Here is a 21,445-nt window from a genome sequence, read left to right as displayed (position 1 = left end):
GGTCTAGTGGGAGAGGACCCTTAGGGCCAAAAGAGAGCTGGGAAGAGTCCCACCTGCCCCTTCAGATCGAAAACAAAACAAAACAAGAGGCTAGTAATCCCAAGCTAGCTGTTACACCAGCCTGTGCACGTGCACTTGGATGAGCATGCGTGACTGTTTATGTGAAATCACGCACGTACATGCTTGTATGTGTGCACATGCACTTACATGCACGAATCAGAGCAATACAAAATACAATGGGAATCGTAAGCTAGCTGTTCTGTTTATGCACGTTCGTGCACATGTACAGGCACAAATACATGTGCTGTGCACGCACGTGTGCGGCCGTGGGGGATAACTTTGAGAATAACCTTCATTAACATTTGTTTCCAGGGAGATGAATAAATGTGTTTTGAATGGAAGGCAATGGACCATAGTATGGTCAAAGGGTACTCAACTGTTTTTTTCACATGTTTAGAAAGGTGTCAAAAATCTGAATTCATTAGAAACACAAACTTCAAGAAAAACTACACATTTTTTCTACTTAATATTGAGGCTGATGAATGAATTAGGCCTACAACAACACTTTTTCTGAATTTGCTGAAACCTAGCTATTTTAGCAATGAACAGCCACATCTTATCTCCATTTGTGATATCAGGTGCCTTGGTCACAGGACCAGATGAAACCGTTCTTAGCCCCAGGGCAAGCATTTCCTCCTCCACCCAAACTGTACATACAGCAACTGAACAAAACAAAACAACACACAAATAATACTAACAGGCCCCAGGTTAAAATAATAAATACTTTTAAAACTAAATTTCACAGGGTCTCTCTAAAAGACAGAATTACCATATAAAATACATTTTGAATTGAGAATACCGATGTATGATTTGCATGCACTGAACCTGGGACATTGGATAACCTATAGGGCTACGGGGCAGGGGCACCTATGCACTTGCACGTTTGGTAATCCAGCCTTTACGACGCGGAATATGTACAGTGTTTTTCCATGGCAGGGGAAAACCTACCTCGTTTGCAATTGGATTTTGGGTACATTATGAGATACGGTATAGTGCCTTATTGAAATGAAAACATTACCAAACTCAAATGGTCAAAGCTTTTGCTGGTGTGTCCACTGAAGAAAAGGTGGATGAGGCTCCTGGGTAATGTAGTGCAACCAAAACCAACAGAAATGGTTTGATATTGTCAAAGCCAAGGTTAAACAGGTTTATCATTTAATAACTGGAACACAAATATACAGAATCATGATATAAGAGACTCTTTGGTTGGGTCTTTGGTTTTTTCCCCACTGGGAATTTTGTTTAGGATGTGTTGCATGATAAGACATCAAATGCAGAATAGAAAAACGCATCCATTCAAAATATACAGACATATCTAAAAAGGAAGTATGGATTAAGAAGAGCAAAAAGACTGCTAAAACTAATGTGAAAAACTCATACCGTCCGATTTCATAATTAGTGTACTTTGCTGGCCTTTAGATATTTAGTGGAAAAACACAGAATGTGGCCTCTAGTGCCTATGTGTAGCCGACCATTTGTGTGTGTGTGTGTGTGTGTGTGTGTGTGTGTGTGTGTGTGTGTGTGTGTGTGTGTGTGTGTGTGTGTGTGTGTGTGTGTGTGTGTGTGTGTGTGTGTGTGTGTGTGTGTGTGAGAGAGAGAGAGAGAGAGATCTGTATCAGTCTGCACTGTTGAACATGTCCTCCATGTATTCTTATGTGTATTTCTCAGGTTATACTTCCTGCTTGACACACAGAGAAGTGTCAGAGGCGTTTGCCCTCTGGTGGTGGTAGTGCTGTATTACCTCTCGTCCACTCCACAAAAAAAAGAAATGCAGCCCACCACCTGTGTCCATATTTAAATCACCTAAAACCCAGCTCTTCTTGGCCCTCAGTCAAAACGGGGAATTTTTTTTTCTTCATGATACATTATAGGCAGTAAGGCATGATACAGTGCAATGCTTGCTGTCCTTAAACAACATCCTGTTATGTGATACGGTGTTGATGGGCAGGTGGGCCGTTCTTTGGTGAATGCTTGGTAAGGCTGCTATTACAGCTCCTGGTCCTGGACAGGGTCATGTATAGCTTCCCAGTGCTCTCTCCATCCCCAGAGTTACTATCCACACACAGAGCCACGCCTGTGAGATGAAAGAAGAAAACAAAGACAAAAAAAAGCAAGTCTGTAAAAATGTATGTTAGAAGCAATTTTGGGAATAACACCGTTTAAAATAACGGCGTTAGGTAACGCCGTTATTTTTTCAGTAACGGGGTAATCTAAATAGGCTAATTACTGTTTCCGTTGTTACAAAGCCGTTATCGTTACTGAACGTTAAATGCGGTGCGTTACTATGAATTGATTGAATAAACTGTGTAATCCGAACGCACCCCTGGCTCCATACACAAACTGCTAGTGAGGAGACCGGGTGGGTTTCGTTTTCTATAGGTTACAGTGTTTGTTATTTCTTATAGTGTTTTAAGATGTGTTTTATTCAATGCAACAGCTGTTTAATGTGTCATCACGAGCGGAGTTGCTATTGTTCTTTCCCCAGGATCTGTATGCTGCTGTGCATGTTAAAGAAGAAATAAACAGAGGATAAATCCTTACTCCTCCTCTCATCGTCTCATGCTTCATAGTCTGACGTTTTTGGCCGACACCCCTGAAGTGAATCCAGTGATATAGCAGATCAGCGTGCCGCTAACGGTAGCCTACATCCACCAGTTTCCTCTACTACAAAGGTGGAGATATAAGCACTACTTCCAAGGTCAAAGAATTGTTTACTTTTATTGAGTACAAAATAGGCTTAGGCCTACTTGAAGTGCAGGATAAACCTCGTGCTGTCTGTTGATGTGCAATAAATATGGAAGGTTATGTACAAGTAGGCCGACCGGTCTGTTCTACTCATTTCGACTGACATGTGAAAACTGCTCAAAAAAATCCAAATTCTTTGACATATAGCAATTTTCTTTTTTTTTTACAGTAACGCAAATAGTTATTTTCCCTGATAACTAGTCACTTCTAATACAAAGTAATTAAGTTACTAACTCTTACTTTTTGGAACAAGTAGTATTAAAGCAGCTAAGCTGATGCTTCAAGCTACTGAGATGATTCGACCCAGATCACCTGGCTGACGCGCTTGTTTTCTCTTCACTATTTGCTTTCTTGAGTTGTAAATAATATCATCCGGATTCTTCTTGTGTAGCATACAATAAGTTTATTCCACCGTGCAATGTTTACATTCAAAGTGCAGCTTCATAGCGATGCAAAACAATAGCGGTCAAAAACCGTTTGCCCTTCCGGGTCAAACACCTGTCAATCATCAGTTCCCGTCATGCCTTTATAGGGCAAGATTAGACTGCCACCTAATGGCCACACAGTGCATAACAGACGGACACTTGTAGATAACATTTGGCTTCTACACACCGCCCCCTAATTGTTAGTGGCAGCTGACATAACAATTCAAACAATCAAAAAAAAGAAGAAGCAAATGTTACCTTTCAGCAAAAACACATTCCTACATTTCATGTACCAGACACAGTTTTCACAGAACGTACAAGCCCTTGTTTATCTGGAAAAACCTCTAGTATCTTGCCAAGTGGCCAGGAACTACGAGGAGCTGAGGAGTCCATAATCACCACAATGTCTCCAGCTGTTAAACTCCTCTTTTTCCAGTGCCACTTTTGCCTCTCTTGAAGTAAGGGCAAGTACTCCCGTATCCATCTCTTCCAGAAAAGATCCGAGAGGTACTGCACTTGTCTCCATCGTCTTCTTGTGTACTGCCTGAGAATAAGCATGGAAGCGTGCTGATCCTTGGCTAGAATAAGTGGATGTTTGGTTTCCTCTGGCATTGCTCCTTTGCTCAATCTTCCACCAACTCTCAAGAGTCCGTCCTCCAGAATGGGATCAAGTTTGTATATTGGACTCTGTCGACTCACTATGGCCTTTGCAGATGACAGGTCAGAAATCTCCTTAGTGAATCTCTGTTGCTGGCAATAGCGAACTATGGCAACCTCTGCTCCCAGTAGATCATCCAATGTCAAAGTGCAGCTTGTTGATGTTACTGTGACCCTTTTCCTTGGCGTTCCTTGTCCCTGACCCTGACTGCGCTCAAGCAGCACGGCCTTGAGCCTGAGGAACCAGGCAACTGATGTTTTAAGCTTCCTCCAGTCAGAAAAGTAATTAATGAGCTGGTCTGTAGGACTAGAAACGTCACACACAGCATTTACTGTTGCCTCCCTTTTGACCTCCTGATCATTAGAGTCCACCGAGAGTTCCACCACAGGTTTAGGCCACTCCTCCTCCTGTTGCCAAAGAAACATGGGACCTTCAATCCATCTGCTGCTCCTCAGGAAGTCAGCAACTTTTAGTCCACTTGACGCATCAGCAGCTGGATTGTCTTTGGAAGAGACGTGTCTCCACTGTGAGGGTTCAGATGTTTCTCTGATGGTTGAGATTTTGTTGGCCACAAACGTGTGAAAACACCTATCTTCATTGTTGAGGTACTTCAACACTGCAGTGCTGTCTGTCCAGTACATCGAGTCGTCCAACTGGAAGTTCAACTCCTCCTTTAGCAATGAGTCCACCCTGACCGCAAGAGCTGCCGCTGTCAGCTCAAGGCGGGGAATAGTTACAGCCTTCAGTGGTGTCACTCTGGCTTTACCAAGCAAAAACATGACCTGAATGTGGTTTTCCTGGTTTAATATTCTGATGAATGTTACGGTCCCATAGCCACCTTCACTGGCATCAGCAAAGTGATGTAGTTGTGCCTGTTTGACCTCTCCAAAGTCCTCTGGCTTGACACACCTGTCCACATTGAATGTAGCCAGCAGCTCCAAATCCTCCAACCACCCTTTCCATTGATGCAAAATGTCCTGTGGTAAAGCATCATCCCAGCCACACCTTCTTCGGCAGAGCTCCTGCTGCATCATTTTGGTAAGTAAAGTGACAGGTGCCAGGAAACCTAGTGGATCGTACACTGAACTGGTTATAGACAACATACCACGTCTGGTGTTAGGCTGTTGTTTGAGCTCCATCCTAAATCTGAAAGAGTCCGTCTCCACACACCACTCTAAACCCAAAGCTCTTTCCAGTGGAAGATTGTCTCGGTCAAGATCCAAATCTTTTAGGTCCTTAGCCCTTTGATCCTCTGGGATGGTTTGCAAAACCACACAACTGTTACTGATCCATTTCTCCAAGATAAAATTCCCTTTACGACAAAGAACGTTGAGATCTTTTATCATCTGGATAGCTTCTCCTTCAGTGGCTAAGCTCTTCAAACAGTCATCAACATAGAAATTCTCTTTGACACATTGAAGTACTTTGTTGCGGAGGAACCTTTTCTTTAGACCTTGGATCCTTTGCTTTGCCACTGTGAAGTTATTAGGCAGATAAACCTCCTTTCTCTTGAATGGCAATTTCAAACAATACCTTCCCTCCTTAAGTACTGCTGAATTCTCCATAATCTCCAGAAACTTGAGGTCTTGTCTGGACATTTCATTCTCCTTTACCGACCTTTCATTAAATTCCAGATTGTACTGATTAATCAGCATTTCTTCGAGTTTGCACACAGCAATCCTGTTTACCGTAGCCGCAGGCAGGTCCTCCTCCAAAGCATCACTCTCTTCATTCAGTGGACCGTTAACAGCCCATCCTAGCACAGTTTTTATTGCATATGGGCCACTCCCACAGCTGTTAATGACCTCCCAAGGCTCCAATATCTTGGGGGCATTAGTTCCGATCAACAGGTCGACATCTGCGTGTATGGGTGGGATGTGCACCTTTGACAAATATGGCCATTTTGTCAACTCTTCAGGTGTCACCATACTATCAGGAGTCACTGGCATCCTTTTCTGTGTAAGAACCTCTGGGAGAGCATGAAAATGAGTGCCATTCAACTCAGCTATCTCCAAGCCACTCAATGAGTAGGCTGGAACAACTGCTACTTGCCCCATTGTGCTCAGCTGGAAGTTGATTCTTTTGCCTGTGATGTTTAGCTTCTGCATTAAATTCTCAGAGCAGAAAGTGGCTGAACTGCCAGGATCCAAAAAGGCATATGTTTTTATGGTACGATTTCCCTTTGCAGCCTTCACTTGCACAGGGAGTATGGACAAAACACACCGATCCTTACCGGCCCCTGTATGCCCGCATGTTTCGAGGGAAGCTGGTTGGTTGCTAGATTGATCAGTTACCATTCTCAGAGTTGTTTGTCTCTTAATGTGGAGCACAGTGGGGTGGGTTTTACCACAAACTTTACATGTTAAGCGCCTTTCGCAATCTCGGCTTATGTGACCAACGCACAAGCATGCGAAGCAAACTCCATTGTCTTTCAGTATTTGAATTTTTTCATTGTGCTTCTTCCCATTGAATAGTTCACAATCCTCAAATGAGTGATTGCAGTCACAGCAAAGGCATCCAGCTTTCACTACTTTCTCAGGGTCTGATGTTGGCTCCATAGCTCCGCCAGATACGTCCATCGATGTTACTGTGGTAGCCACAATATTTCCCTTTATACTGTTTCCAGGTGGCAATTTAAACCTGGGGAGAGACTTTATTCCAGAAACAATAGTTACTGGCTCCAGTATGTCACCAAACAGGGGATCAGACAGAATGCTGACACGGCGCTCAATAAATACGACCATATCAGCAAAGTGAGCTCTTTGCTTTGTTTTTTCCATGATGTCATGTGCTATTGTCCTCCATTGCTCCCTCATTTTGAATGGTAACTTTGAAATTATGGCTCTCATGTGTACTGGCATATCCAGTTCCTGCATGTACTCAAGCTCTTCCATGATGTTGCAGCAGCCACGTAAGAATAAGGAGTAGGCTTGGAGTGCTGTCACGTCCTCAGATTTGACTGGTTGCCAAGCGAATGCCTTTTCCATATAAGCAGTTGCTATTTTGTACTGATTCCCAAAGTGTTTGTCTAAAAGGTCCCTTGCCACTTTGTAGCCATGCTCAGGAGCCATGTGCTGACAGCTCCGCACCAGTTCTTGTGGCTGACCTCTAGTAAACTGCTCCAAATAGTACAAACAATCTGCCTTTTCTGCCTTTTTTTCCACTCCTTGTTCAAATGCCTTTATGAACGTGATATATTGTAGAGCAGGGGTGTCAAACTCATTTTCACAAAGGGCCAAATTACGACATGATAATCACACGAAGGGCCAGACATGTCGCTTACTGACATGCCTTCTTTTTATTCCAAAAATCAAACAACATATCTAGGTATATAACCTGCGTACATACAGGGGCATAGGCTAGGTTTCGTTTACATATTTTGGGGGACAAATTATAGGTGGGGGGTATGGGGGTGCTCCCCCAGAAATTTTTGTGCGTCAAACACTTAATTTCCTGTATTCTGGTAGATGTTTCTGTTTTCTGTGCCTTTTCTGCATCAATTTATTGTGGAAATGTCTTTATTTTTCTAAAGGAAAAGACAACATTCAGGTTCCTGGTGAAACAATTCTAAAGGACTAGAATGCAGTAAGGCTCTCAGGCATTCTGGATTGAGCCACAATATGTTTTCTCTTGGATTTTTCAAAACTTTCTGCACTTTCAAAACATATCACGTTTTTTTTTTTTTAATTTTTTATAGGAATCATGACCCAGCACCAGTGTTAACTATTTATGACACTTTACATTGGTAATGAAATGCAAAGCCACCATTGGAAATGAAAGGGGTGGGCTATCAGCGGCTATCTAACGTTAGCTAGTGAGCTATATTGTAACTTGAGGCAAAAGTTAGAAACCAGATAATGTTAGCATTCATCCTTGGATAGTTGACACAATCAATCATCATATTAGCATACTATTTAGCTACATAGATTGGCCTATTTACAGCCATTAGAAAACTGACATCTTTTCTTCAATGCAAGTTCATCAATTCATGGCTTAAAATCCTGAGCTGTGGAACTTTCAGCAGACATTCCTAGTGGTAAGCTGTGCGAGTGTCCTAACGGTTGGGAGCGTGTGCGACGTGCGGATATGGCACAGGCTCCGCATGAGGAAAAAAAAAAAAAAAAAAAATCATATTTTTTTTTTTTTAGCGGGCCGAATTTAATGGAATTACCGAATTGGTTCGCGGGCCAGATTAAATATTGAAACGGGCCAGATTTGGCCCGCGGGCCAGAGTTTGACACCCCTGTTGTAGAGGATCTCCTTCAAAAGTTGGAATTTCTCGTGGTGGAAGAGAGATTAATTGCTGCTGCTGCACCAGAGTGGCTGTTATTTCATTTTGCCTGCTCATGATGGTAAAGATGTCTCCGGGTGGAGTTTGAATGATTTGATGAGATGCAGATAGTATTTCCTTATCATTTGACTGATCAATGGTTGGTTGGTGCTGATAACCCTGGAGTGTTTCTACAAAATTGTTTTCCTGATGTTGTTTATTTGAGTTCAATGATCCAGGTCTGTATTCCTTGGCCATAGGATTCAAGCCTTTGACGTCCTCGCCTTTCTTGCTTTCCTTTCCAAAATAGGAATTCATGCCATTTGAGGCTGCTTGAGAAACGCTTCTCTGATAAGAGGCCTGAAGTACTGCCAATTTTGCAGTGGATGCAGCTATTTCAGTTTCTATAGCAAACTTCTCTCTTTTCCTTTTAAGTTGTTGTGCTTGCTCCTCCAAAGCATGACTTTCCTTTAAAGCTGCTGCACGAGCAACAAGTGAAGCTCGTTCTGCAGCAGCCTTTATCTGGGCAGAGGATGTTGTGCTTGATTTACCACTTTTAACACTTCCGTGGCTTGAGTGTCTACTAGCAATGTTGGAAATGCTGTCCTGGGGATTTATTTCATCCTCCCCTTTACCCTTTTCATTCAATTCAACAGCACCGTCATTGTATGAAGAAAGCCACAATTTAGCAACAGAAAAACACTCATTGTTGGAAATCATTTTTGCATTAAACCATGTATTATGTGTTTCCTGTTCCTCAGGGGGCAATATACACAACAATGATTCATGCATGCATTTTGCTTCATCACACAGTGTTTGCAATTTTTCCAGAGCACTCTGTACCTGTACGTTTTCACCAATTGACATTAAACTTTGCATTGATTTTCTGATGTTAGTTGCCTTGTTTAGCTTAGCTTTCCTGTCACTTTGTAACCTGTCCAATTTCCCAGCTAGTGCTTTAGCAGTAAGCTTAACCACACGTTTAGCATCTTGTGCTTGAGCGTCACTAGTCACACCTTCGCGTCTAACAGTCTCGGTAACGTGAGTGTCCAATACCTCGTCACGTTTCTCCATGATGTCAATAGTCAGTACAAAGTTTGCTGCACGCAACAACAGTAAGAGCAAAGTCAATTGTCCCCCAGCCTCGGAAACCAATGCATTGGATTTTTGTCTCTAATGTGTGCACACAAAAATAATGGCCATAAAGAGTGTAGCGCTACAAATACCTCCGTGCGGTGGGCGCCGTGCGATGCTCCGGTGGTCCGATGCTCCAATCAGCTGTTAGCAGCATAGCTCCGACTCCTGCGTCTCCAATCCACGGACGTCTGCAAACTGCTCCCGAAATCTCCACACACAGCTCCCGGCCTCCCGCTTCTCCTCCGTGTTCCAAACGTGCCAACAGTTCCTTTACGGATTCCAAAATGCTGGTTTTTGACTAATATTAAAGCAGCTAAGCTGATGCTTCAAGCTACTGAGATGATTCGACCCAGATCACCTGGCTGACGCGCTTGTTTTCTCTTCACTATTTGCTTTCTTGAGTTGTAAATAATATCATCCGGATTCTTCTTGTGTAGCATACAATAAGTTTATTCCACCGTGCAATGTTTACATTCAAAGTGCAGCTTCATAGCGATGCAAAACAATAGCGGTCAAAAACCGTTTGCCCTTCCGGGTCAAACACCTGTCAATCATCAGTTCCCGTCATGCCTTTATAGGGCAAGATTAGACTGCCACCTAATGGCCACACAGTGCATAACAGACGGACACTTGTAGATAACATTTGGCTTCTACAAGTAGTGAGTAACTATAACTAATTACTTTTTTAAAGTAACGTTCCCAACACTGTTTAGAAGAAGTGATTTAACAGAGGTTACTGATTGAGTGTAGTAGGCGCTCTCACCCATGCGGTTGGCACTGGAGGTGGTCTGCACAGGGGCAGTGGTCTCGAGGCCCCTCCTGGTCCCAGGCCAACATGTCAGCCAGGAGGTTGGGCTGGCTCAGGCAGGACTGGCCCTTCACTGGCTTGGGATTACACACTGGAAACAGCAGCTCTGGAGGAAGCCCAAGAAAAAAATAGATTAATGGAAAAACTCTCTCTCTTTACTCTGCCTGTTCAGCTACACTTCATCAACTTTAATATAACCTGCTGTTACACACAATGCAAACAGCTACAGCCCATATCAGATACTAAGGCCTGGTCCCACACACACACACACACACACACACACACACACACACACACACACACACACACACACACACACACACACACACACACACACACACACACACACACACACACACACACACACGTATAATACCAGTCTCATTTCCATCCTTTGTTGTTTTAGTTGACTTGAATGAGTTTAAAAATAACCTCTGATACAACAAGTGTGCACATGTTCTTACACTGCTCCCATCATGCGTATCCTGCAGCTATAATGTTTAGCCATTGGAGTCTGGGTGGCCTTTTCTTTACATTATACCTGACCATGTGCTGTTTATGGATAGAGGCTATGGTTTTGTAACTTTCAAATAAAGAGTAGTGGGCAGTGAAAAACAAGCTTTTTCAGTGTTAAGTTACTCTTTACTGACCCCTGTAGGACAATTTAATTAATCGCAGTATTAAATATTATAGTATTAAATACTGTATAAGGCTGATGGAAAACATGCTGATATCCAAATTAAGAATAAAATAGTGGGATATACTCAAACAGATAAATGGTCACGTATATCTAGTGGTATTTAGTGTGCAGATAGTTAAGGTCTTATTGTGTCCCTGTTACTCTGTAATAATCCACAGATCACCTTGATAAACGTTTTGATATGGACTATTTCTTCATATCCGGTGGAAACTGTACCTGCGTTCCAATGCCCATACTTCCCTACTATTTAGTATGTCAGAAAAGGATTTAGGATGTCCCAATACACGCCCGTCAATTGTAGTATGCTGAAAATACATAAATGCCCCACTAACTCCAATAGCATTTTGGAGTATTTGTCTTTATTCTTGACATTTCTCGACATAATGAAAAAAAAAAATCTTCATTATCTGATTTTTTTCTCTCCTGTGGCCCTAAAACTCTTCTGTACACTATGTAGTGTAGTAAAAAGAAAGAGTATATGATTTGGAACGCAGGGCATGAGTCATTTTGAGTCATCGCTGTCATGATTCTGCTTGGGCCTCAAGCCCTTGTGTTGTTTTTTCCCCTTACCCTTGTCTGTGTTCTGGTGTAATTGCAGGGTTGGAGTCAGGTGTGCTGGAGTCAGTTACCAGCATTCACAGCTGCCATCAATCAACAATCAACTGCTCTTCATATACCCGGCCCTACCTTCCAGACACTGCCAGATTGTAAACTCTGTTACCCAGTCAGTAACTCTCCAGCCACCTAGACCTTTTGTAGTTCCGCCTGCATTTAGCTTGTTGCTAATTCTGTTCTTTTTTGCCACAGTCTCCCAGCCTGACTCCTGCCACCAGCTCCAGCCCTCGTCAGCCAGCTCTCCCCAGCCAGCTCTCCCTCCCTGGACCCCCCCTGCCTGCCTGCTCTTGCCTGCCTCTGCTCGTCTCCCTGGATTCTACCCCTGGACCCCCATGCCTGCCAGCCCACTCCAGAGCCTGGCCCAAAACGGCCAGATTCCTTCTAAATAAACCCTCTTAAACTGGTACTGTCTCTGCGCCTGTGTCCTCCCTTTCCAGCCGTTACAATCACATCATTGGCTTTGAAAGGACATGTTGCTGTTGCACTACAGTGCATTAGTTATCAGAATAGAGTATAGTATGAGTGCATTAGGTGTTTTCAAGCAAATGTAATAGAAAAATAAAACAGAATCTGTTGCAGCTGAAAAGTACACAAACAGTACACCATAGTGGAAGAAGTTTATGGAAACATTCAGAGAAAGTTGTTAAATTATGGAAAAGTTAACAGGAGAAAAAAATAAAGATTGTACATGAGTTGGACAGACTAGAACAACATGCTCATTACTATTCTGGAATATGGCTGTATAGCTGCGACAGGTTGTTTCTCTCTTGACTCTCACCTCGTTGGAAGGCGCAGCAGAGGTCTGGCCTGCAGTCACTCTGGCCCGTACAGATAGTCCCCTCTGTTCCACTGGTGGTGTTGACTGTACACTGGCCCCACACACACATCTGCTCTGAACAACACTCCTCGTCCTTAGTGCAGGGCTGAGTGGGGGAAACACACACACAAGCAAGACACACTTAAGCAAGTGAACTTAAATAAAGTCTTCACTGGCAGACTTTGACTATTTTTTCTTTTCAATAAACTTAATTAATTAAAAGCAAGGATACTAAGTGTGACGAGATGCAAATGATTTATGAGTAGGGAGAAAAGAGCTGATGCCAACAATTCAGTACAGTTAGGCTACAGCATCGACAATGCAACCGGAACCAAGCAATATTCTCTCAGTCATGATCTCAAGTTATGGAACAAACAATACACATTGTCTGACAACACAGTAACACGACATACTGTAGACATTTGCATCAATTCATTTCCGGTCACCCAAATGACTATGAAGTATATACTATTTTATCCACTATTCACTCTTATTTAAGATCTGGTTCGGTCTACACCAATTGCTGGTGGACAGAAATAATATGTGACTCTTCAGCAGGCAAATTCTCTTTTTTTTCACAGGCTAGTTGCTGACTTTATCTGTCTGGCATTCTGGATCAGCTGAAAGCAGCTGCTTGCAGTCGTTAGACAGGAGGCTTCTGGGGGTAGTGAAACTGAACCAAACAAGCTGTGGGTGGTTTAAGGAATAGTTCACCAAAATGGAACCAGCGTTCTGTCATTATAAATTGCTATTATAACAAAATGAATAAGGCTTTTCTTCCCTCAGTCTTTCCTCAGTTATCCCTTGGCCCAGCTGTCCTGTTAACTGTTAATCTTAACCCTACATTTTCCCATGTGTGATGTCACATGTGGTAAAATGTAGGGTTAGACAGTGAGACCATAAAGCACTCTTTCTGCCTTTTCTCAGGCTAGGAACAACCGATTTTTAAAAAAATTGCACATTTATACTACATAGAATCTAGAAGTTCAATACACCTTCATATTTCCACTGGTGAATAAGGTCTTAAAGCCAAACCAATAAGTGTAAAGGAATAGTTAAAAAAATGTAATCTTAATCTTTTAGCCTCACTCTCCGGTTCAAGAAAAGGTGACAGGAAACCGTCCCTGTAACTGTGGTGCAATTTTTAATGAAGAAATGGCCAAAGGTCCTTGGTTCAGGTTAGTTTAGCTCCAACACTGGTAGTCAAGGGGAGCAGGTCAAAAGATAAACTGTACAACATCATTAAACGCTCGTCTGTGCTTTGTTGAGACTTTTTTTTTTACACTTGATTTTAAAATCAAATGCACGCTGGAAAGAAACCAGGAGGTGTCAACACACAGCCAATCCAATGTTGATCCAATGTTGATTTTTTATTTCTATTAGTGCAGCTTTAACTAATCAAATGACCAAACAATAAACCACATACTGAATCCATATACCATATCTGTTGGAATGCACGGGAGGCACTTGGAGTTCTCGATCTCATACAGGCAGTACTTCAGCTCGCCACAGTCCTCGTCCACCATGCATTCCTAAGGGAGATATGAGACTGGGTCACAGCAGCAAAGAAATAAAAAGGTACATTGGAAGTGAGGCGGACTAGACTGTAGAACAGGAGTTGTGTTCAGGATCTAAAATGTTGTTGTTGCAAATCATCATCTCAGTTTGTCTTTTTAATACTTTTTACTCTTCGACATCCTACAGCGGATCAAAGAAAGTATACACATAGTTTGCATGCAGTATGCAGACAATTGGGTAATACTTATTAATTCCATCATAACATCCTGGTTGTTTTCATTACGGAGGCTCCATCTATGTGACGCAATTTACGCTGTGCAGTGGATTATGGGTCGGAATCATCATAAAAAAAAGCATGCTGATTTCCACAACTAAAAATGACGACCGGATGTAGTAGTAGAGCATCTGGTTATTTTTCAGCACGCTGCATCTGACCACATGAATTGGGACATCCTAAATCTTTTTTTTTTTAAAAGCAGGGAAGTATGGGGATCGGAACTCAGTAATACTTTTTGGTAACATTTGTCCACTCACCCAGGTTTTTTTTTTCTCTCTCCTTAACACGTTATTTGGACAAAAGTTATATGCAGCAAATATACACCATACGAAAAAATGGGTTGATGCAAGTGGGAGTTCAGTGCACATCATTTATTGCTTCAAAGGTCTAAAGGGTTTTTTTGGCATGTTATTTTCTCTGTATACAACAATCCGACCAGTTTAGTCAGGCTGTTCTTGTCAAACTGTGTTGGAATGCTAATCAGATATTATGAGATTTCCACTGGACTCTTTTCCAGTGGTCAGAGGAAACAGTGTCTGCCAAAAACAGCCCTGGCCCCGCTGTTAAATCACCATTTCGGGGGTTTAAAAGTTCTTTTTTTTTAGTCTATATCTTTGTGTGTGTGTGTGTGTGTGTGTGCGCCGCATGGCCTGATGGGAAATCAGCACAGCAACGAACACAGCCAAGTTGGGCTTGATTGAGGCTGAGTGAACTGTGGCTGAGTCACAGGCGGGATTTAGAGCGTGACGGAACAATCTGTTTGGTTGATCAACAGAGTCACTCAAAATAATGACGGAGACTGGAACAGATCTGCATGCATCTCTGCTACAGTAAGAGCATTAGAAGTTCTCTAGTGAATATATCTTCTGACTCACTATAGTAGTGTGTCTCGGTTGTTGTTAACATATTTTCTTTCCACCAAGCCTTATTACTTCAGACCACTCCCTCCCTCTGTGAACACTTTGTCCTCATTGGAAATAACATGGAAAATATGTTTATTTTTTTTAAACACACAACTTGAAAACGTTTCCCCCAATGCGCTTTTACCAATAATCACATATTTGCAGAAATGTTGCAGGAGACTGTTCGTACTTTCTGCAACTTTTGCCATGACACAAGATATTATCGAGGAAAACAGAAGACTGCGCCGGAAACTACTACAGCCACCACGGAACCACACTACCCACAATTCCCTGCAATTATCTTAATAGAAGCCAGATGCCCACATGATGTTATTAGTCTCCTAGACCCCAGTAGCAACTTATGCCTCTCTTTTAAAAAAAATATTTTCCACAAATTACTTTCTAGAAAGGAACAAAAAAAAGACGAGGAAGGACAGTTACGCATACTCAGTGAGCAGCACAGCACATTTAAGCATAGGAGCCGGTGATATTTTCCAGTGAAAATGCAGCCAAGCCCTCGGTTTAACCCGCACGTTTTAAGTAGCCAGTTACATTGTTGCAGTTGTTCGGCACAAAGCACAACATCAATGATTCCGATGTGTCATAACACATGCCGGTTGGAGGAGTGAGATATTTTGCCTTATCCCTTATGAAGCTCAGTTACATCCACATACATCAGTCAACTTTAAGGTAGTTTGGATTTCTGTAAGCCCTCACATACGCTCTGAATGCAGGGGGAAATTATGTCTAACTTGACTTGTCATGCTGTGCTTAGGTTTCTTGAATTCGAGTGTGTATGGTTTTGGTGATATGTTTCTTTTTAACTATTAAAGGTGGGGTCAGCGATTCTGGAGAACGTTTGTCCTCAAAATCACTTTTTGGTCAAAATCAGTGAATATCTCTGATCTCACAGTCCGCTACTTGTCCGTACTGTGTGCGCTGGAAAAAGATAATTTAATGTGTTAATACATAGCCTAGGCTCTGTAAAAGGGGCATGTTGCTAGCTACGGTGGGCCCCCTTTGTTGACGTACCCTCTGTTTACATGCCCATTCACAGAGCCTAGGGTGTGTATTAACACCAGATTATTATCAAACTTTTGTGAGATACTGTAAGTGCCGTCCTACAGATTTAAAAAAACACCAACACATTTTCAGACAGATCATCCCAGACATCTTTGCATTTTCTACAAAAAGCGCTGAATCAATCAACTCTGCCGGCTCTCTCCTAGAGTTTACTGTAATTCAAGTGTGACTCAAAGCGGAGAGAGAGGGGGAAATGTCTTTACGGTTAGTCATTTAAAAGTGCAGCCGTCTCCCCTGCCTTCCAGCATGCAGGCTTTATTAACAGAACTACTTTCTGAGCCTCTGCCCAGAAAAGCAAAAAAGATTAAAAAAAATGTAAACGCCATTGTGAGAGTCAAACGTCAAAATGGTTGGAACCATGAAAAGTATAGAATGGCTTTCTTTCGCTGTTCACTGGATGATCTCATTCTGTATGAAGTGGGGTGAGACAACACACCCAAGCATTCTTCCTCTCTTCCACAGTCCAGACAACACTGGGAATGTTTACAACACTGAGAGGGGAAACCATTTCAATGTGGTCAAGGTTGCATTTAAAGGTGGAGTCAGCGTTTTTTTTTTTTTGGAGAATGCTTGTTGTTAAAATCGCTTTTCGTCAAAATCAGTGAATTGAATTCCTCAAGTACCGCCACCTGTGTGTGGGTGCGATGGAGAGAACAAAATCCAGTGTTAATAAACAGCCAAGGCTCTGTAAACTGGTACACAAAGGAGCCTACCATAGCTAGCACCATTCATGTCTAACATTGAAAAAAAATGTATAGCATGCACAAGCACACAGTAGGGACAGGTAGCGGATCATGAGGAGATATTCACTGATTTTGACAAAAAGCGTTCTCCAGAATAGCTGACTCCACCATTCAATCAAAGGCTCTTAAGACGACGAGTGAGTCAGTAGGCTACATTGTATCTGAATTAAAGGAGCAGTAAGTGATATGGTCCTTTTAGCTAACTTTCTGTCAGTGACTAGCAGTTAGCAGTCCCCTCCCTCGTCCCTACATCACCACCACATGAACACACAGCCGTCTTCATCAGATAGTGCTGCGATGGAGAGCAGCGACTCATCGATCACGGGCACAGAGACCCGCCTCTTTATAGTGCTCTGTCTCCTGATTGGATGAAAATGAGCCGGGATACTCAAAATGTTAACTGGCAATTACTGCAAAGCTGAATGACTGGGAGACCTGTGTTACACTCAACAAAAATATAAACGCAACACTTTTGTTTTTGCTCCCATTTTTCATGAGATGGACTCAAAGATCTAAAATTCATTCCAGATACACAATTGTACCATTTCTCTCAAACATTGTTCACAAATCTGTCTAAATGTGTGATAGTGAGCACTTCTGCTTTGCTGAGATAATCCATCCCACCTCACAGGTGTGCCACATCAAGATGCTGATCTGACATCATGATTAGTGCACAGGTGTGCCTTAGACTGTCCACAATAAAAGGCCACTCTGAAATGTGCATTTTTTTGCTTTATTGGGGGTCTGGGGACTCAGAACCAGTCAGTATCTGGTGTGACCACCATTTGCCTCATGCAGTGCAACACATCTTCTTCGCATAGAGTTTATCAGATTGTCAATTGTGGCCTGTGGAATGTTGGTCCACTCCTCTTCAATGGCTGTGCGAAGTTGCTGGAGACGGCTTATGGTGGAGAAATGAACATTCAATGCACGAGCAACAGATCTGGTTGACATTCCTGCTGTCAGCATGCCAATTGCACGCTCCCTCAATGCTTGTGGCATCTGTGGCATTTTGCTGTGAGACACAACTGCACATTTCAGGGTGGCCTTTTATTGTGGACAGTCTAAGGCACACCTGTGCACTAATCATGATGTCAGATCAGCATCTTGATGTGGCACACCTGTGAGGTGGGATGGATTATCTCAGCAAAGCAGAAGTGCTCACTATCACACATTTAGACAGATTTGTGAACAATGTTTGAGAGAAATGGTACAATTGTGTATCTGGAATGAATTTTAGATCTTTAAGTCCATCTCATGAAAAATGGGAGCAAAAACAAAAGTGTTGCGTTTATATTTTTGTTGAGTGTATAAAATGTGCCTACTGTTTAAGTGATTGCTGTATGAGTGATTTAACACGTGTATTAACAAAAATATATATATATATATCACAACTTGATGGGACCATCATCATCTAATGGTCCACACAAGGGCAAAAGACTCACATGGTCTACGGCATTCCAATGACCAGAGAACTCCATGTGGGTGTGTGAAAGGTGGACCTCTCCTGTTTGATTATTAGTTTCCTTATGAACAAAGGAGGGGGGGGGGGAAGTAACATGTTATATATCACACCTGGCACAGAATAGCAATCATTCAGCTATTTGTTGTTGTTGTTGCAATGTATTCATGTGAAAAGGTCAAACTTTAACCTGTAATTTTTATTTTATTTAAATGTTATTCATTTGCTTTTAAATGTTTTATTCATTCGCTTTTCTGATGTGTGTTGTGTATTTTAATCTTGCCCCTGTAAAGCACTTTCAGTGGCCTTGTGTCTGAATTGTGCTATATAAATAAACTTGCCTTGCCTTGCCTTGCCTTTAACAACCCATGCAGCCCACTCCCAAACCCACTCGAAAAATTCAAAGGGTAAAGCTGTTTTCTTCAACTCATAAAAAAAAAAAAAAACTCTAACAGATGAAAGCGTTTAGTCATGAGAGTCACATGTTAGTCAGTTAGTTAACCCCTTACCTCTTCACTTCTGTCCCCGTCCTGCACTATCTCCTTGGTCTGGTTGTGAACGTGATGAGGACGCAGATCCAGTGTCCCAAAGGATGATTTGGCGCTCTCTGTAGCTATCTGTTGGGATTATTCAACGTTAGAATGCACCTGTCAATCATGCATCTTAAAGGTGGAGTCAGTCATTCTAGAGAACACTTGTTGTCATAATCACTTATTTGTTTTGTCGAAATCAGTGAATATCTCCTTATTATCCGCTACCTGTTTGTACTGCGTGTGTGCTGGCAAAATAATCCAGTACTAATACACATTATTCTTGTGTTTATGTCTATATTTATTATGTGTGTTGTATATGGACCATGAGTCTGCCAATAAAGTTCTACTACACAGCCTAGGCTCTGTAAATGAGTGCTATAGAGTTGCTCTAGTGGGCCCTCTTTGTTTACACACCGTTTGACTATGCTTACAGAGCCTATGCTATGGAATAACACAGAATTCTGTTATATCACACAGTACGGACAGGTAGCAGATCGTGAGGAGATATTCACTGAATTTGACAACAAGCGTTCTCCAGAATCCCTGACTTCCACCTTTAAGTCAAAAGAAGCACATTGCATTGGCCATCCATCAGATTTCCATATAGGCCCTATGGGGGTTATGAAACCTCTCCTCAGTGTGGCTATATAACTGTAGATATTTATTCCCCATCTCTTGGATGACATGAGGGGAAAACTTCAGTCATTCACAAATGATCCCAAACCTGACACCGACTATTGAAACATCACATGACTTATTATTAGACCTCTTGAAATCTAACTCTTTGGCATATTACCGTTAAAAATGATCAAAATCGTCAATAGAAAATTACGTTTTGTCAATCAACTTGTCGAATAATGTTACAAACTATACTGTTGGGTAGTATATGCAATATTTTACAAACCCTTCATATGTTGAGTGTGCAAAAATCGTAATTGGTGAAGTAGTGACTTGAGTTATCAGATGAATTTAGTGGAGTAAAAAGTAAAATATTTCCCACTGAATTGTAGTGGAGTGTAAATAGCTTGAAAAATATTCAAGTACAGAACAAGCAGGTCTGAGTACAGTATGAGTGAGTGTGCTTACTTTCCTTTACCCCTCTGCTTGTCAGAAATTAAGCCGGCATGGAAACTTTAGTTCCCTGCTGCATTTGCCAACAGAGGCTACATCAAAACGAAGGTGTGCGCCGAACGCTGTTCTAATAAGTTGGATGTCTGGAAGCCTTAGATGACAAGTTATTTAAGCTTTCTATCACTCTCTCCACTGCCCTTGTATGGATGGGGGAACAATAACCGTGACGCAGACCTGGTCCACAGCCTCCTCCAGTATGTGCTGCGTGTCCTCCATCAGCTCCTCCACCTCACGGAACATATCGTTCAGGCTGACCGGGACCCGCCGCTCCAGTTCCCGGCTCCGCGCTGTGCCTTGGCCGCCGGTGGTCGCCAGCAACAAGCTCCAACTCACAAACACCGTCAGCAGGGTCAGCATGATACCACCGGACATCTTTATCCTCTTCTTTCCCTTCGGTCCCACTGCCGTGCCGGAGATCCCGCCCGTCTGCCGAGCAACAGTCAGCGCAGTGTGTGTGTGTGTGTGTGTGTGTGTGTGTGTGTGTGTGTTGTGTGTGACGCACCGAGCGCGCACAGCCGCACACACACAACACAGCTGGATCCGTTTTATTTGGAAACTCTGAGGAGTGCTATAGTGGTGGTGGAGGAATCAGGTTCACAGGCGTGGAACAAAGGTTCCCAATGCGTGTCAAACTCAAACGGCTGGTTATATGGGGGTTAATGAGGACTTGTAAACTGTGGGACGAAAAGTTAAACTTTTTTTTAGTTTAAAGAGTGGGTTCACCGTTTAAAAAAACAAAGGATTACAAAATGGCTTGATTGGCAAAAAGTATAGGTGCTCTTATTTACAAAAAAAGATGACACTATATTTGGACGACAAAGGCAAAGGAAGAAAGAACAAAATATATTTACCAATGGTTTCTAAAAGTTTTTTTCTCAAGCAATCACTTGTATTCTAAACTATAACTGACTGACCGCAGTGTGTGTCATTTAATAGTTGAATATCCATCAGGTCTTTGTGAATGGGGCTTAGGAGAAATGGTTGAACATGCTATTTCAATTTGTCACTGCCAGAGAGGTAAAAAAAAAGCGCCTATTGAAGAGAAAAATGAATTCATAGGATTGTGGGTATAATACTGACTCTTAAGAATGTGTTCAGTATTGATAAAGGTTCAAATGAAGTGTTATTTGAGTATTAAAAGAAACAGGGTAAAATAACCATTTATTTTTTATTTTTAGAAAGGAACATTCCTGATCCTGAAGATAACCCATGCAGACACAGGGAGTATTACATTCAAACTACTTTATTTTTCCTCGTAGGGCAATTCAGTTTGAGTCAACTAGTCCATACTAACATACAAACTCCACACAGAGAAGGACCAGGCATGGGCATGACATGTTTTCACAATGCTGCTCCATTCTTTTTATGTGGCGTCAATGCTGCACTGAGCCACTGTGCTACCCTGAGAGGCCTCCAGCTTATACTTTATACCTTCATATATAAGAGCGATCAGGGAGGGTAGAAGGGTAGGAGCTAGCAGGACCCACACGCGCTCAGGAGAATGAGGAACGCTGTATTATGTCACCATCTGGCAGTCTGTTATTGTGTCTCTTAATTCCCT

General features: G+C 42.2%; 1 protein-coding gene across 1 annotated transcript; it reads right to left on the bottom strand.

Annotated features, from left to right (window-relative positions):
- Nucleotides 1–1,193: 1,193 nt before the first annotated feature.
- On the bottom strand, nucleotides 1,194–20,333 carry LOC307250345 (dickkopf-related protein 3-like). The gene is made up of 7 exons (XM_080027393.1): nucleotides 20,059–20,333; nucleotides 18,730–18,837; nucleotides 18,204–18,284; nucleotides 13,675–13,767; nucleotides 12,197–12,341; nucleotides 10,059–10,209; nucleotides 1,194–2,134 (listed from the first exon to the last, which is right to left on the bottom strand). Exons 1-7 carry the CDS (start codon nucleotides 20,254–20,256, stop codon nucleotides 2,113–2,115), a joined length of 798 nt encoding a protein of 265 aa, XP_079883519.1. The 5' UTR covers nucleotides 20,257–20,333; the 3' UTR covers nucleotides 1,194–2,112.
- Nucleotides 20,334–21,445: the final 1,112 nt, after the last annotated feature.

The sequence above is a fragment of the Ammodytes marinus genome, assembly GCF_949987685.1.
Source record: "Ammodytes marinus genome assembly, chromosome: 5".
Lineage (NCBI taxonomy): Eukaryota > Metazoa > Chordata > Actinopteri > Uranoscopiformes > Ammodytidae > Ammodytes > Ammodytes marinus.
The sequence above is the reverse complement of the archived record's forward strand: the minus strand, read 5'-3'. Positions and strand labels throughout refer to the sequence as shown.